The 17682-nt window shown below is 34.3% G+C and overlaps 2 protein-coding genes across 2 annotated transcripts in view; both read right to left on the bottom strand.

The window, feature by feature from the left end:
* Shal (Potassium voltage-gated channel protein Shal) overlaps positions 1–17682 on the bottom strand; it is a 216371-nt gene that overhangs the window by 187307 nt on the left and 11382 nt on the right. The window lies entirely within an intron of this gene.
* Positions 9765–10220, bottom strand: LOC142229058 (uncharacterized). The gene has a single exon (XM_075299593.1). The coding sequence runs from the start codon at positions 10218–10220 to the stop codon at positions 9765–9767; it is 456 nt and encodes a 151-aa protein (XP_075155708.1).

Here is a 17682-nt window from a genome sequence, read left to right as displayed (position 1 = left end):
CTATGGCTATGGCTATGGCTATGGCTATGGCTATGGCTATGGCTATGGCTATGGCTATGGCTATGGCTATGGCTATGGCTATGGCTATGGCTATGGCTATGGCTATGGCTATGGCTATGGCTATGGCTATGGCTATGGCTATGGCTATGGCTATGGCTATGGCTATGGCTATGGCTATGGCTATGGCTATGGCTATGGCTATGGCTATGGCTATGGCTATGGCTATGGCTATGGCTATGGCTTGGCTATGGCTTGGCTATGGCTTGGCTATGGCTTGGCTATGGCTTGGCTATGGCTTGGCTATGGCTTGGCTATGGCTTGGCTATGGCTGGGTTATGGCTTGGCTATGGCTTGGCTATGGCTTGGCTATGGCTTGGCTATGGCTTGGCTATGGCTTGGCTATGGCTTGGCTATGGCTTGGCTATGGTTTGGCTATGGTTTGGCTATGGCTTGGCTATGGCTTGGCTATGGCTTGGCTATGGCTTGGCTATGGCTTGGCTATGGCTTGGCTATGGCTTGGCTATGGCTTGGCTATGTCTTAGCTATGTCTTGGCTATGGCTTGGCTATGGCTTGGCTATGGTAAACCAGTTACAATTCTCTTACAATATAAATATATATCAAAACTAAAGATTACCCAGCAAAAAAAGCGTCGCCAAAAAAGCACTGAAAATGTTCTTTTTGGATCCGGAAGTGGTGCAAAATTGACGCAGAAGCGATGAATTTTACATGGGCTTGTCATAGGACGGAAGTTCTCCATTACAACAGCCGTTGCACTGAATTTGCATCACTTCTTTAGGTGCGATCCGAATTCAATGTTTTGGATGTAAATTATAAAATTATGTGATATTTTGTCAAATAAATAATTTTTATAATTTTTTATAATTTTTAATGGATTCTAACGCTTGTCGGAAACGTTTGACCTCAAATATTTTCAAAAATTCACAATTTTTTCAGATTGGATTTAGCAATTTTTTCGACAAAATTTAAATGATTTGTATCATTTTATGAATTCTTACTCCGTTTTTAACCTATTTGAAACAAAAAAGTTAAAATTACCCATTAAAAGTATGAAAAAACCAAGTTATAAAAAAAATGAATTAAAAGAACTTCCTGGGTACTTAAAATAAAGAACATCATTGGGAGTGCATCTTCTGGAAGTGCTTTTAAAGTTGTGCCTGTGGAAGAACTTCCAAATTTTTTTGCTGGGTAGTTTTACCCTCATTTTAGTAAACCTCCCTTAGTGCAACGTTAACAAGCTTTTAACCATACTATGAAAATATATTGTTTTTTCCCTATGTATTCCATATGTTCGTGAGGAACTTAACTGCTAAAAAATGTTCAGTTAAAGTTAACCGTAAAGATTATTAACTTAGAGTTAAATTCTAATAAAGCTACAAGAAAATGACCGTTCAACCTACACTGAAAAAAATATTGTCGAGAGGTCAAAGATTTCATGTCCTTAAAATACGAATGCAAATTTTGCTTAGCATAGAAGACGCGTTTCTCTAATATAAAGCTTTTTCCTTGTCCAAAAGTAAATAAACTTTTCACTGAAGTCGTATTCTCCTTATAATTAAGTGGTTTGACTTAAAAATGGGTATCATAACATGAAAGAAAAAATTTTTGGGCTAAGGTCAACTTGACTTTAATAATTCAGAAAAATTCTTTAAAATTAATGGAATTGAAATTGAATTGAAATTTTTTGTCTTTTTACATTTTGACTACAAAGCCAAAAAATCGTTCAAAGATAGGACAAGTTTTTCAACACTTTATTTTAAAGACATTTTTACTTGAAACATAGCATAATTTCTACTGGAAGTCGAGTCTGAATTTGGAAAATAAAGTTGTAGTTAAATCGTTTTTAAAGGACTTTGATAGCATATCAAGAAAAAAAGCTGAAAAAACGAACATTTTCAATTTGTTTCCTAGAAGCAAGTACACAAACCCCAACTTTAAAAAAGAATTGTGTCTTAAAAGTATCCTTACTCAATTCCAAAATTGTTAAACCGGCCATGCGTTTTTTTCAGTGTACTATTACCACACAATTTCTTCGATAAACTGTTATTAAATTGTTTTGAATATGGATGTAATTATTTTAAATCACTTATTTCCACTATGTTTGTTATTAACGTCATCTAATATTCGTAGTGAAATCTCAAATCGCTCACAACGTTTACTTGTTCTTCATTGAAACATTTCTCTAAATTCTAGAACGTTTGTTTCTTGGTTTGTTTTTTCTGATCAAATTTCCTCAAAAAGGTACATAGAAAAGGTTCATCCTTAATGACATAACAGTGCCTAAAAAAATAATTTTCCTTAAAAAGGAACTTATTCTATGTTCACCCTTACCAGCGCCTAGACAAAAATTTTCTAGCACAGACAGTCTTTACTCAACCAGCTTCCCAACAAAAAAGTATTGCAATCTAAAATCAATAAAATTGTCATTAATCCCAAGACCGGTTGGCATAAATATTCCCAAAGAAGATTAAGAAATGTGAGAGTAGATAATGGCATCGATTCTCTATGATGGCCATCATCGCAAAGCATGGAGGAGGGACATATATGTACTCAATCAGAGTAATAGGAATGACAATTTTTCCATTTCCTTCTTCACTTAATATTTTATAGCTTTAATGTTGGCTTAGTTTGTTTCATCCTCTCATAAATGATGAAATATTCCGTAAATATTAATACCTTGAATGTGATATAATATTTGCAATGATCTAAAATTCTATTAGTCGTAGTCCGTTGTTACCGGAAATGTAATCAAAGGCGAGTAAAATGAAATATGAATGCTGAAAACTGTTTACTCCTTTTTTGCTTGCTTCTTCATTTGATTGAAACCAATTTTCAAGTTTTCGCTCCAATGTGAATGTGGCTATAAAACGCTCACAACTTCATATCGGAGCATTTCGCATTTCGGAAATTATTGAATATTAAAATTAATGTTTACACACAGTCAATTCACGGAATAAAAGAACAATCGACCGACCGACAGACAGACAGACAGACCAAAAAAGCACCACATCCCTTTTTAAGCAAATTCCAGCAATGCCAGTGAATTCATAACCCAAGTTGTAAACTTTTTTCCTTATCCTCCAACTATAAAACAACAGTTATAAAGTTATATTGATTGTAAATTTCAATGAAGTGTGAGTAAGGAAGAAATAATGCAAGGAAGAAATCTTTCACAAACACATACATACACACACAATGCATAAATTATGAACTTCATAAACATCTTTCATTGAAATTATTTTTCGACAAACGAAACGATTTTGTGTACTTATTGCAAGAATAAACAAAAAACAACTAAGAAAAGTCTAAAGTCAGGCGGGTCCGACTATACGAGTATTATACCCAGCACCATTCTGTAGGCGAAGATTGTCGCTGGTATCTGAAGTCCTTCAAATTTATACACAGAAAGAAAATTTCATTTTCAGTTAGACAATAAAAATGTTCATAGCTGGTAAAAAATTTTTCGTAATTAAATGAAAATTTATTACAAGAATAAAATTGTTTCGTTAGCTCATTTTTATTTGAAAATTTCGTTAATATTACTAAGCCTTTTCGACACAGGACACCTGGACTAAATCTACATCAAGCACAAGATGAATTTGGATGCTATATTTAAATCTGAACCGAATTGTACCACAATCAGTAGCGATCGATGATGACCCAAAAAATTGACTTGTGTTCACAGACGCATCGGTGGACGGGCATCGCTAAATTGCCTCAGGAGACAGCCAAAGGCATTATTGCCAAAGGCAACATAAGACTCGACTCCTTCTGGGTGGTGTTCCAAACATATGTACTAACTTATATTACCCTCTTCCACAAAGTGGTACCCGGGGTAAACAGGCCAACAATAAATAAACCATAAATTTATAAGGAAAGTGTCAACATCGGAGAAATAAATCCCATCCAGCATTGATTTATGTATTCTTGACAGCTTTCGAGTATGCCTTGAAGCGTTAGACAAACAACATTACATTTTATGTGATTTATTTTAAAGTTATTACTAACAAATATTTGTTCGAAACTGATAAGCATATAAAATGGACAAAATATTGATCATTTTTTCACAAAGATTTTACAAATTGTTTGCCATATATTTTAAGATTGTAAATGATACATGAAAATCTTTAAAAGGAAAATTTATTTTATTATTAAAAAAATTTAATAATGCACACATTGCTATTTTCATCTGCACCCAATTTGTTTCGCATAACTTTTCTAACTACTGGTTGCCTTTAATTGTCACCGACATTAAGCTACAAAATTTATGCATGCCATGATTGTGTTAACAGAAAAATATCTTTCACTTGATATGGTTCACCCAGATAAAAAGAAAAGCAAAAGTGCCAAGGAATTTATGCAAAACGTCAAGCAATGTGATGACAGATAGTAGTCCTATCTAAAATAAATTTCAATTATTCTATTAAAACAAGTTACTAATAAACTGGATGAGTAACTTCTTGGGATTAAAGAAAAAATACACTGAAAGAAGAGTTTTCTTTTCTGAGGAACGACAAGTAAACTTTTCTTTTGAGGCCCTAAAAAATATTCTTTAACAGCAAATGAAATAGTTTAGAGACAATCGTTGAAACATTTATCATAAATTCGGGTTTATCTGTTCTACAAGAAAATACTTAATAGGAATGGGAAATTTCGTTTGTCTAAAATTTCGTTCCTGAGGGAAGTATTTTTTCTTAGGGTGTAGATAGCCGATTTCCCGTTAAATAAGTCAATGAATATTTAAACAGAGAAAATTATATAAAAACAAGTAACGAAAGTCTAAAGTCGGGCGGGGCCGACTATATTATACCCTGCACCACTTTGTAGATCTAAATTTTCGATACCATATCACATCCGTCAAATGTGTTGGGTGCTATATATAAAGGTTTGTCCCAAATACATACATTTAAATATCACTCGATCTGGACAGAATTTGATAGACTTCTACAAAATCTATAGACTCAAATTTTAAGTAAACAAGTAAGGAAAGTCTAAAGTCGGGCGGGGCCGACTATATTATACCCTGCACCACTTTGTAAGTCCATATCGGGCGAAAGATATATATGGGAGCTATATCTAAATTTGAACCGATTTCAATAAAATGTAGCACACTTGATTACACTACCAAATAATTGTACTTCTAGTGCAAAATTTCAACCACATTGGGCCAAAACTCTGGCTTCTAGGACCATATTAGTCCATATCAGGCGAAAGTTATATATGGGAGCTATATCTAAATCTGAATCGATTTCAACCAAATTTAGCACGCATAGCTACAACGCTAAATCTACTCCCTGTGCAAAATTTCAACCAAATTGGGCCAAAACTCTGGCTTTTAGGACCATATTAGTCCATATCGGGCGCAAGATATATATGGGAGCTATATCTAAATCTGAACCGATTTCAACCAAATTTGGCACGCATAGCAACAATGGTAATTCTGCTCACTGTGCAAAATTTTAACTAAATCGCCCTGCCAGCATTTCAAAGTTCCATTTCATCCTCATCGCTACCACAGACTCGTAAATGTCACCACAACCATTGCGAACTGTGATGGGGGAAGTATATCAAAAAGTACAAAATGTACATGAAAGTATTTTGCCATCACTACTGTTAGAAGAGCCATTTTATTTTTTGTGAAACGCCAAGCGCAACCAGCTTGTTATATTTTATTTAAATAAAAACGAAAATAAAGTTCTGAAAACATAGATATTACGCTTAAAATTGTGAAAGGTATATGGTGAACAATTTTTGACTTTCCAAATGGAATAAAGTGATAGTTTTTCAAATATTTTTCCGGACACGCTGCCTCCATTGGGAATAATAGTATTGGCTGATAGACGCTACAACATTTAACTTACAACTTGTAACTCAACATCAATCTCTTATTAATGCATAAAAATGTGTTAAATGTGATGTGATAGTCGTATAAATGTTATATTTATGAGAATTTATAAATGTTTCATAAAATTAATAAACATATAAACAATCGTGTTTTACTTGACCACAATGATTCTTTTACAACTATCTTAAAATGCACTTGGTCTGATTGTTTGAAGGGGCTCTTATTGGCGTCCTTCTAAATGTATCCAGAAGGGCTCCTAATAATTGCACTCATGCGATACTTTTTTGTAGTAACTTGGCGTGGTACAACTTCTCAATAGTGACGGCGCTTTTCCGAGGAGTTTTGGATATCGTATACGACTGTTTTCGACGTAGTGGGGATTCTCAGAAGCGCCCCCAAATTCAAAAAATGTTGGCAGGGCGGAGTTAAAAATTGGCCTCTGTGGTCATACGAGTGTAAATCGGGGGAAAGCTATATATGGGAGATATATTTAAATCTGAACCGATTTCAACCAAATTTGGCACGCATAGCTACAATGCTAATTCTACTCCTTGTGCAAAATTTCAACTAAATCGGAGTTAAAAATTGGCCTCTGTGGTCATATGAGTGTAAATCGGGCAAAAGCTATATATGGGAGCTATATTTAAATCTGAAACGATTTCAATCAAATTTTGCACGCATAGCTACAATGCTAAATCTACTTCACTTAACTGCACTACTAATTGTACTCCTAGTGCAAAATTTCAAACAAATTGGGCCAAAACTCTGGCTTCTAGGACCATATTAGTCCATATCGGGCGAAAGATATATATGGGAGCTATATCTAAATCTGATCCGATTTCAATCAAATTTGGCACGCATAGCTACAATGCTAAATCTACTCCCTGTGCAAAATTTCAACCAAATTGGGCCAAAACTCTGGCTATTAGCACCATACTAGTCCATATCGGGCGAAAGATATATATGGGAGCTATATCTAAATCTGAACCGATTTCAATCAAATTTTGCACACTTGACTTACTACTAATTGTACTCCTAGTGCAAAATTTCAACCAAATTCGGCCAAAAATCTGGCTTCTGGGGCCATATAAGTCCATATCGGGCGAAAGATATAAAGGGTGATTTGCTAAGAGCTTGATAACTTTTTTTTTTTTTAAAAAACGCATAAAATTTGCAAAATCTCATCGGTTCTTTATTTGAAACGTTAGATTGGTCCATGACATTTACTTTTTGAAGATAATTTCATTTAAATGTTGACCGCGGCTGCGTCTTAGGTGGTCCATTCGGAAAGTCCAATTTTGGGCAACTTTTTCGAGCATTTCGGCCGGAATAGCCCGAATTTCTTCGGAAATGTTGTCTTCCAAAGCTGGAATAGTTGCTGGCTTATTTCTTTAGACTTTAGACTTGACGTAGCCCCACAAAAAATAGTCTAAAGGCGTCAAATCGCATGATCTTGGTGGCCAACTTACCGGTCCATTTCTTGAGATGAATTGTTCTCCGAAGTTTTCCCTCAAAATGGCCATAGAATCGCGAGCTGTGTGGCATGTAGCGCCATCTTGTTGAAACCACATGTCAACCAAGTTCAGTTCTTCCATTTTTGGCAACAAAAAGTTTGTTAGCATCGAACGATAGCGATCGCCATTCACCGTAACGTTGCGTCCAACAGCATCTTTGAAAAAATACGGTCCAATGATTCCACCAGCGTACAAACCACACCAAACAGTGCATTTTTCGGGATGCATGGGCAGTTCTTGAACGGCTTCTGGTTGCTCTTCACTCCAAATGCGGCAATTTTGCTTATTTACGTAGCCATTCAACCAGAAATGAGCCTCATCGCTGAACAAAATTTGTCGATAAAAAAGCGGATTTTCTGCCACTGATTTTGGTAATAAAATTCAATGATTTGCAAGCGTTGCTCGTTAGTAAGTCTATTCATGATGAAATGTCAAAGCATACTGAGCATCTTTCTCTTTGACACCATGTCTGAAATCCCACGTGATCTGTCAAATACTAATGCATGAAAATCCTAACCTCAAAAGAATCACCCTTTATATGGGAGCTATATCTAAATCTGAACCGATTTCAATCAAATTTTGCACACTTGACTATACGAATAAGTGTTATGTTTGTACAGCAAATCGGTATAAAACTCTGGCTGCAGGGTCCATATTAGTGCATATCGGGCGAAAGATATATATGGGAGCTATATCTAAATCTGAACCGATTTCTTCCAAAATCAATAGGGTTCTATTCTGACCCAAATTAGGAACATGTGCCAAATTTGAAGGCGATTGGACTTAAATTGCGACCTAGACTTTGATCACAAAAATGTGTTCACAGACAGACGGACAAGGTTATATCGACTCAGGGACCAACCCTGAGCATTATTGCCAAAGACACCATGTGTCTATCTCGTCTCCTTCTGGGTGTTACAAACATATGCACTAACTTATAATACCCTGTTCCACAGTGTGGTGCAGGGTATAAAAACCTATCACAAAATTATTGAAATAATAAAGTCGAATTTAATGATTTAGTTTGTTTCATCCCAAAATTAGGCAATATATTCTGAGCACTTTATCTTACTTGCAAATTAAGATTTACAAAGCCTTGGGTTTAGATATTACCAATTAAATTTATTATATTTAGCTATTGATAAATATAGCAATAAAACAAATCCCAAAATATTAATATTTAATATTTCTTGTTAAACTTTGTACTATCTACAACAAATTGTTTTACATTTTTGTTACACTTGCCTCCTTGAAGTATACTACAAAAAATTATTTCAAAACTAAAACTTCTTGTAGCACATACTCGTATAAAATACAAAATTACTAATTGAACACTATCGCTTCCAGCTGTTATACTTATCCTTGCTGTGATAACTTTGTATAAAAATATTACTTCCAGCTATCATTATTTCATTGCAAGCCATTTTAGTTTTCATTTTGTTCAACTCTCTTAAATTTAATTGCTGGCTCAATGCAGAGACAGAATTATGTATCTGTTTGCTTGTGTATTTGTTTTTAAAGTGGAATAGATTAAGTTTCCGGCAAGTATAACCAAAATTGTTCGGGGAGTAGAAGATAAATTGGGAAGAACTACTAAAAGAAAATGTCACTAACTTCCTTGTATTTCCAACAATATGTTACAATGTTCTTGAAATGAGAAAATAAGCCAGAGGGGCGCTGAATGAACATCAAGCACTTGGCATTGGCAAATTGTATCAAAAGTAAAGAAACAAATTGAAAAAAAAGATAGTTCTACAAGAAATTTTTATTACAAAATACTAGGAACAATATAAAGGAGGGAGAAATGTTATAAATTGATGTCATTCAACAATTTTTCTATATTTCTTATTATTATATTTTATTGACTTCAAAATGGCATCTTACTAATAATATATATTTGGTCCAAAATTTTGAATAGTAAGGATAAAAAACATTGAATCTTCATCAGTACACAAATCGACCTTTTTGTACTCTATGTTTACTTCCTGAAGTTTCCTGGCGCCCAGATAAAGTGAATCTTGTCATGTCCAAATTAACCGTTGATTTTCCTTGGTTTGGTGCTCTTCATGAGCCATGTGACATATTCCTTCCAAAGCAGGACTATTGACGGAAGAGAGTCTTAGTTGGGTTGAAGTAGAGTATAATAAAATCTGATCCGGCCGACTTTCTTACATCTTTGATAAAGATCCTGATGTAGACCATCTTTGATGGTGTCTATATAAGTTTAGTACGTTCTGGCACAATGCACATGGTCTCGTTTAATATTTATTTATTTATTTCGTCTAGGGAAAATATTCCTTACAGACTAATGCTTAATAATAAATTGTGTTTAACAAGTTCTTAAATTGATTAATATTCAAAGAAAAGTCTACGTCGTATAGCAAACTTATTCTGTGATGGGTTCATTCATAGCGTAGCTAGTTCTATGACAAGGAACATGAAAAACTTCAAAATTTCTTAATCTTCGGGATGGTACATGAAATCCCATTTTACTAAGAATATAAGGACAATCTAAAGTGCCACATATAACTTTATATAAGAATAGAATGCATTGCAGAGGTCTTCGATCTTTTAATGTAGGCAAATGTATCAATTTACATCGATGCTCATAGAGTGGAATTGGCTCAGTAAAATTGAGTGAACTTAAGCAAAACTTCACAAATTTTTTCTGAAGACGTTCAATACGATTGATATGCGTGCTACACGACGGGCTCCAAACAATTTGTGCATATTCTAACTTTGTCCTTACAAGCGCAGTGTACAAAGTCTTGCGAACATAAGGATCTTGAAACTCTGTACTATGTCGTCTGATCAAAGCTAAAAGGGCATAGGCTTTTGGCATTATGTAATCAATATGAGCATTAAATGATAATTTAGAATCGAAAAACTATTCCGACATTATTAAATGCACTAAGGAAATTTCAAACTTTATTTACTCTACCGCATTTACCATCCCTTTATGCATGATTGCACATGTGATGTAAATTATAAATCATAAAAAAATATATATTTAAAAACAAATTTGAATGCAAACAACCATTTTCATATAAATATTTTATCATATTTTTTATTCAATTGTATATATAAGCTTACATACATGTATATTCATGTACAAAAACTATATGCAGCAACTTGTTCATAAATATCATATAAAACAAATGGTATAAACCATAATTGAATTTTTAATGGAACGATTCAAATAAAACCTTCACAAATAATAGTTAAGAATTTAATATATAGCTGTAGCTGTTGATGAAGATAAAATATTTTATACAAAAAAATAAATTCTATGGACAAGCAGAGCTGAAACTCATATGGTTATAAGTTAGATTATATTGAAAATAGAGTCGAAGATGTATCTTCTCTTGACACCTGTCATACACAGTCTCACACAAGTATACATACGATTAAAGAATTTGTATTTTATTGAAATAATAAAATATTATAAACTATGCATATACATGCTTTAATTTTTGTAAAATAATTTGAAAACATAGTATTTGTTAATTTTTAATAATATTTTTTTAGTGTGGTTTATAAAAAACAACAAGAAAGATGTTTGGTTAGTAGGTTAAAAATTCAGGGGTATGTAAACTTGTGTAAGACTGTGTATACCAAAGGCAACATTCTTCCGAGAAAAAAATGTGGTCAAAAACGACAAAAATGTTTTTTATACCCTCCACCATAGGATGGGGGTATATTAACTTTGTCATTCCGTTTGTAACACATCGAAATATTGCTCTAAGACCCCATAAAGTATATATATTCTGGGTCGTGGTGAAATTCTGAGTCGATCTAAGCATGTCCGTCCGTCCGTCTGTAGAAATCACGCTAACTTACGAACGAAACAAGCTATCGACTTGAAACTTGGCACAAGTAGTTGTTATTGATGTAGGTCGTATGATATTGCAAATGGGCCATATCGGTCCACTTTTACGTATAGCCCCCATATAAAGGGACCCTCAGATTTGGTTTGTGGAGCTTCTAACAGAAGCATATTTCATCCGATCCGGCTGAAATTTAGTACATGGTGTTGGTATAAGGTCTCTAACAACCATGCAAAAATTGGTTCACATCGGTCCATAATTATATATAGCCCCCATATAAACCGATCCCAAGATTTGGCTTGTGAAGCCTCAAAGAGAAGCAAATTTCATCCGATCCGGCTGAAATTTGGTACATGATGTTGGCATATGGTCTCTAATAACCATGCAAAAATTGGTCTACATCGGTCCATAATTATATATAGCCCCCATATAAACCGTTCTCCAGATTTGACCTCCGGAGCCTCTTGGAGGAGCAAAATTCATCCGATCCGGCTGAAATTTGGTACATGGTGTTGGTATATGGTCTCTAACAACCATGCAAAAATTAATCCACATCGGTCCATAATTATATATAGCCCCCATATAAACCGATCCCCAGATTTGGTTTGCGGAGCCTCAAAGAGAAGCTAATTTCATCAGATCCGGCTGAAATTTGGTACATGGTGTTGGTATATGGTCTCTAATAACCATGCAAAAATTGGTTCACATCGATCCATAATTATATATAGCCCCCATATAAACCGATCCCAAGATTTGGATTGCGGAGCCTCAAAGAGAAGCAAATTTCATCCGATCCGGCTGAAATTTGGTACATGATGTTGGCATATGGTCTCTAATAACCATGCAAAAATTGGTTCACATCGGTCCATAATTATATATAGCCCCCATATAAACCGATCCCACGATTTGGATTGCGGAGCCTCAAAGAGAAGCAAATTTCATCCGATCCGGCTGAAATTTGGTACATGGTGTTGGTATATGGTCTCTAATAACCATGCAAAAATTGGTTCACATCGGTCCATAATATAAACCGATCCAAAGATTTGGCTTGCGGAGCCTCAAAGAGAAGCCAAATTCATCCGATCCGGCTCAAAATTTGGTACATGATGTTGGCATATGGTCTCTAATAACCATGCATCGGTCTACATCGGTACATAATTATATATAGCCCCCATATAAACCGTTCTCAAGATTTGACCTCCGGAGCCTCTTGGAGGAGCAAAATTCATCCGATCCGGTTCAAATTTGGAACGTGGTGTTAGCATATGGCCGCTAACAACCATACCAAAATTGGTCCATATCGGTCTATAGTTATATATAGCCGATCTCCAATCGCACAAAAAGTGGTCCATATCGGTTCATAATCATGTTTGCCACTCGAGCCAAAAATAATCTACCAAAATTTTATTTCTATAGAAAATTTTGTAAAAATTTTATTTCTATAGGAAATTTTGTAAAAATTTTATTTCTATAGAAAATTTTGTAAACATTTTATTCGGTTCATAATCATGGTTGCCACTCGAGCCAAAAATAATCTACCAAAAATGTACCATTTGTATAGAAAATTTTGTCAAAATTTTATTAAAAAAAAAAAAAAAAATCAAAATTTTATTTATATAGAAAATTTTGTTAAAATTTTATTTCTATAGAGAATTTTGTTAAAATTTTATTTCTGTAGAAAATGTTGCCAAATTTTTATTTTTAAAAAAAATTTTGTCAAAATTTTATTTCTATAATTTTTTTTTTTGAAAATTGTATTTCTATAGAAAATTTTATTAAAATTTTATTTCTATAGAATATTTGTCAAAATTTTATGTCTATAGAAAATTTTGTCAAACTGAATTATATACTTATTTGATCGATCTTTTTTGATTCAATATATACCACGTATGGACTTACATACAATTTAGAAGACGGTTTTAGGAGGTTTAAGATACCTTGCCATCGGCAAGCGTTACCGCAACTTAAGTAATTCGATTGTGGATAGTGTTCATGGTGGAGGGTACATAAGCTTCGGCCTGGCCGAACTTACGGCCGTATATACTTGTTTTTATTTCAATCACGAAAAACGCGTGTTCAATGATATTTTAATTGGAATTCTTCAATCACGAAAATGATTGTATCAATCACCCATTTTAATTGTAAACCAACACGATTTTCAGTTAATTTAATTAACTTTTGTCACGGAATCAATTACTTTTTTAATCAATTAAAAAATTATTCCTTTTTTGATATACGATGTTTTAATTGAATCAATTAATTAGTTGGTTATTTTCGAAATTTCCGAAGGAATGGGGTTTGGCCTTGTTTACTATTACAATTGAAAATTTAAAAACTATCATCACTTGAAAAAACAGACCATCGTTTTGTTGCTCGACAAAACACTTTATTTACATTAAATTGTTGTGTGTTTGTTCTAGAAAAACTGTTATTGAAATAGAAACAATATTGTCTTCCAATTATTTCATATCGATAATGCATTTATTGCATTTTCACCAATATTCAATATAGACAGCATTGTTTGTTTTGAATTACCAATAACGATAAAAACAACTAGGGCAAAACATTAATGAACGTTTTTTTTATTATTGAATAAATTCATATTTCAGCATGTAAAAATGAAAAACATAAGCAAATAATCATATTTGGAATGTTTTTGTCATATTCAGCTATGAAAGGCTTTACCACAGATATTTCATTTTTATAACAGACAGAAACATACAAACCCATTAAATGTTCTAACATTTTAATTGGTCATAACAATAGAATCGATGAAGTGTTAAATGGTTTCATTATATTGTAAAGTTTGTATAAAATTAAGTTTTGAAATACTATTTCTAAAAATTTTATGAATTCTAATTAAATAAACACAGAAAAGTTAAGAATTACAAAAATAAATTATAAAGATTGTAAACAATTTTTTGTGTATGTCTCTTATGCTAGACCCCCTAGTGCTATGGTAAATATGTCATCTTATCTATTTCAGTCCCAGTATGCGGTACATCTATAACACAGTGCTCCACATTATTACTATGCAAATATAATAGCATTGAACTCACTTATAAGCTAGAAGACTTTTATTTTTCCTCTTGGATATTCGCAGGAAATGAAAACAATTTTCTCATTATAGAAAATTATTTTAAAGTATTTAAATATTTAGTACCAACATTTTTAAAATAATTTTTTGTATATTTCTAGTAACCTTGTAGAAATGGGATTCTTCCTAAATTTATGTAAGATTTGTAATAGGTTCTCAACAGCCCCCACCTCTCTCCACTATGACCTCGCTACATTTGACTTTCATACAAAACCACAAAACCAATAACCTTTATATAATACCAATCTCATGTAAACCACAGCATATGTTTGCTAGTACATATTTGTCTATACATTGAAAAATGTATGTGTATGTGTAAGGACGTTTTTCAATAAATTTCTTGTTATTACTCTACTAAATGTATAAGCCGTAAATGTTTCCTTTGGCATTTCTCATTTATGTGGCTGAAAAGTAACAGCATGAAAAATCATCACCATTCTCTGGAGGTCTAGCGGAACAAGAACATCAGATACACTATAGGAGTATATACACATAAACATTTCCGTCAAGCGAGCATAAAAATGCCAAATGAATGTTATGACCATTTATAAATGACCCAATATAAGTAGAACTTTGCTGAGCCCTGAGATTTTAGGCATTCGCATCAGTTCAGTGAATTTGAAAAACAAACTTTTCCCCTCACACATAAACCATAGCATAGTATGTGGCAAAATCTCAGCCACAATTCTATTGTTTTTAATGGAAAAATATTGTGTTTACATGAAACCACAGTAAGTAATTTCATATCATCATCTTTAATGTGTGTAAGTTCTAAAAATAACTGGTTAGTGGCATGTTTATCTAGTCTGGTATGTCTATATTAAGGTTTCATCTACCAAAGCAAATTTTTCACAGCATACTTTTGGGCTGACATCATTTATTGTCATTTATTAAGTAAACTTTTTTGAAAGAAAATACAAAAAGGATATATTCATTTAGTACATTTTGGTTTTTGTGGTTTTTAATAAGTGTGGCTTTAAGCTATTGACTCTCTAAGGACTCTAAGTCAATTTAGTCTATTGTCTTATTTTACGCAATAAATAAATCGAAATTTATATACGATCTTCGGAAAATTCATGAAATCGTCCCGAGGCTGATTTACTATCAAACACCGAAACAATTTCAATTCGATAGACTCCACTTCTCGAGGTACCATACACACACACAAAAATCAGATTCAATCACGAAATTAATAGATCCAATTAATTTTTATACCCTCCACCATAGGATGGGGGGTATATTAACTTTGTCATTCCGTTTGTAACACATCGAAATATTGCTCTAAGACCCCATAAAGTATATATATTCTGGGTCGTGGTGAAATTCTGAGTCGATCTGAGCATGTCCGTCCGTCCGTCCGTCCGTCTGTTGAAATCACGCTAACTTCCGAACGAAACAAGCTATCGACTTGAAACTTGGCACAAGTAGTTGTTATTGATGTAGGTCGGATGGTATTGCAAATGGGCCATATCGGTCCACTTTTACGTATAGCCCCCATATAAACGGACCCCCAAATTTGGCTGGCGAGGCCTCTAAGAGAAGCAAATTTCATCCGATCCGGCTGAAATTTGGTACATGGTGTTAGTATATGGTCTCTAACAACCATGCAAAAATTGGTCCACATCGGTCCATAATTATATATAGCCCCCATATAAACCGATCCCCCGGATTTGGATTTCGGAGCCTCTAAGAGAAGCAAATTTCATCAGATCCGGCTGAAATTTGGTACATTGTGTAAGTATATGGTCTTTATCAACCATGCAAAAATTGGTCCACACCGGTCCATAATTATATATAGCCCCCATATAAACCGATCCCCAGATTTGGCTTGCGGAGCCTCTAAGAGAAGAAAATTTCATCCGATCCGGCTGAAATTTGGTACATGGTGTTAGTATATGGTCTCTAACAACTATGCAAAAATTGTAATTATATATAGCCCCCATATAAACCGATCCCCCGATTTGGCTTGCGGAAGCTCTAAGAGAAGCAAATTTCATCCGATCCGGCTGAAATTTGGTACATGGTGTTAGTTTATGGTCTCTAACAACCATGCAAAAATTGGTTCACATCGGTCCATAATTATATATAGCCCCCATATAAACCGATCCCCAGATTTGACCTCCGGAGCCCCTTGGAAGAGCAAAATTCATCGGATTCGGTTGAAATTTGGTACATGATGTTAGTATATGGTATCTAACAACCATGCATGAATTGGTTCATATCAGTCCATAATTATATATAGCCCCCATATAAACCGATCCCCAGATTTGACCTCCGGTGCCTTATGGAGAAGCAAAATTCATCCGATCTGGTTGAAATTTGGTACGTGGTGGTAGTATATGATATTTAACCACCATGCCAAAAGTGGTCCATATCAGTCCATAATCATATATAGCCCCCATATAAACCGATCCCGAGATTTGGTTTTGGAGCCTCTTGGAGGAGCAAGTTTCATCCGAGTCAGTTGAAATTTGGTACATTGTGCTAGCATATGGCCGTTAACAACCATGCCTAACTAGGTTCATATCGGTCTATAGTTATATATAGCCCTCAGATAAATCGATCCCCAATCAAACAAAAATTGGTCCATATCAAGTTCATAATTGTATATAGCCCCCATATAAGCGACCCCCATATTTCAATTCTGGCTCCCTACGTACCGTGCAAAAGTCCATATCGATTCGTAATTATTTGTAGACTTACATACCTGTTTGTCTAATAAAGGGTGATTTGTTAAGAGCTTGATAACTTTTTTTTTTTAAAAAACGCATAAAATTTGCAAAATCTCATCGGTTCTTTATTTGAAACGTTAGATTGGTCCATGACATTTACTTTTTGAAGATAATTTCATTTAAATGTTGACCGCGGCTGCGTCTTAGGTGGTCCATTCGGAAAGTCCAATTTTGGGCAACTTTTTCGAGCATTTCGGCCGGAATAGCCCGAATTTCTTCGGAAATGTTGTCTTCCAAAGCTGGAATAGTTGCTGGCTTATTTCTGTAGACTTTAGACTTGACGTAGCCCCACAAAAAATAGTCTAAAGGCGTCAAATCGCATGATCTTGGTGGCCAACTTACCGGTCCATTTCTTGAGATGAATTGTTCTCCGAAGTTTTCCCTCAAAATGGCCATAGAATCGCGAGCTGTGTGGCATGTAGCGCCATCTTGTTGAAACCACATGTCAACCAAGTTCAGTTCTTCCATTTTTGGCAACAAAAAGTTTGTTAGCATCGAACGATAGCGATCGCCATTCACCGTAACGTTGCGTCCAACAGCATCTTTGAAAAAATACGGTCCAATGATTCCACCAGCGTACAAACCACACCAAACAGTGCATTTTTCGGGATGCATGGGCAGTTCTTGAACGGCTTCTGGTTGCTCTTC

This window comes from Haematobia irritans, chromosome 3, assembly GCF_050003625.1.
Source record: "Haematobia irritans isolate KBUSLIRL chromosome 3, ASM5000362v1, whole genome shotgun sequence".
NCBI classification, from domain to species: Eukaryota; Metazoa; Arthropoda; class Insecta; order Diptera; family Muscidae; genus Haematobia; species Haematobia irritans.
Note: the sequence above shows the minus strand (reverse complement) of the source record. Positions and strands in the feature narration are given on the sequence as shown.

Coding starts and splice junctions, on each gene's coding strand:
- LOC142229058 (XM_075299593.1), bottom strand. CDS start 10,220: ATGCCAAAAGCCTATGCCCTTTTAGCTTTGATCAGACGACATAGTACA.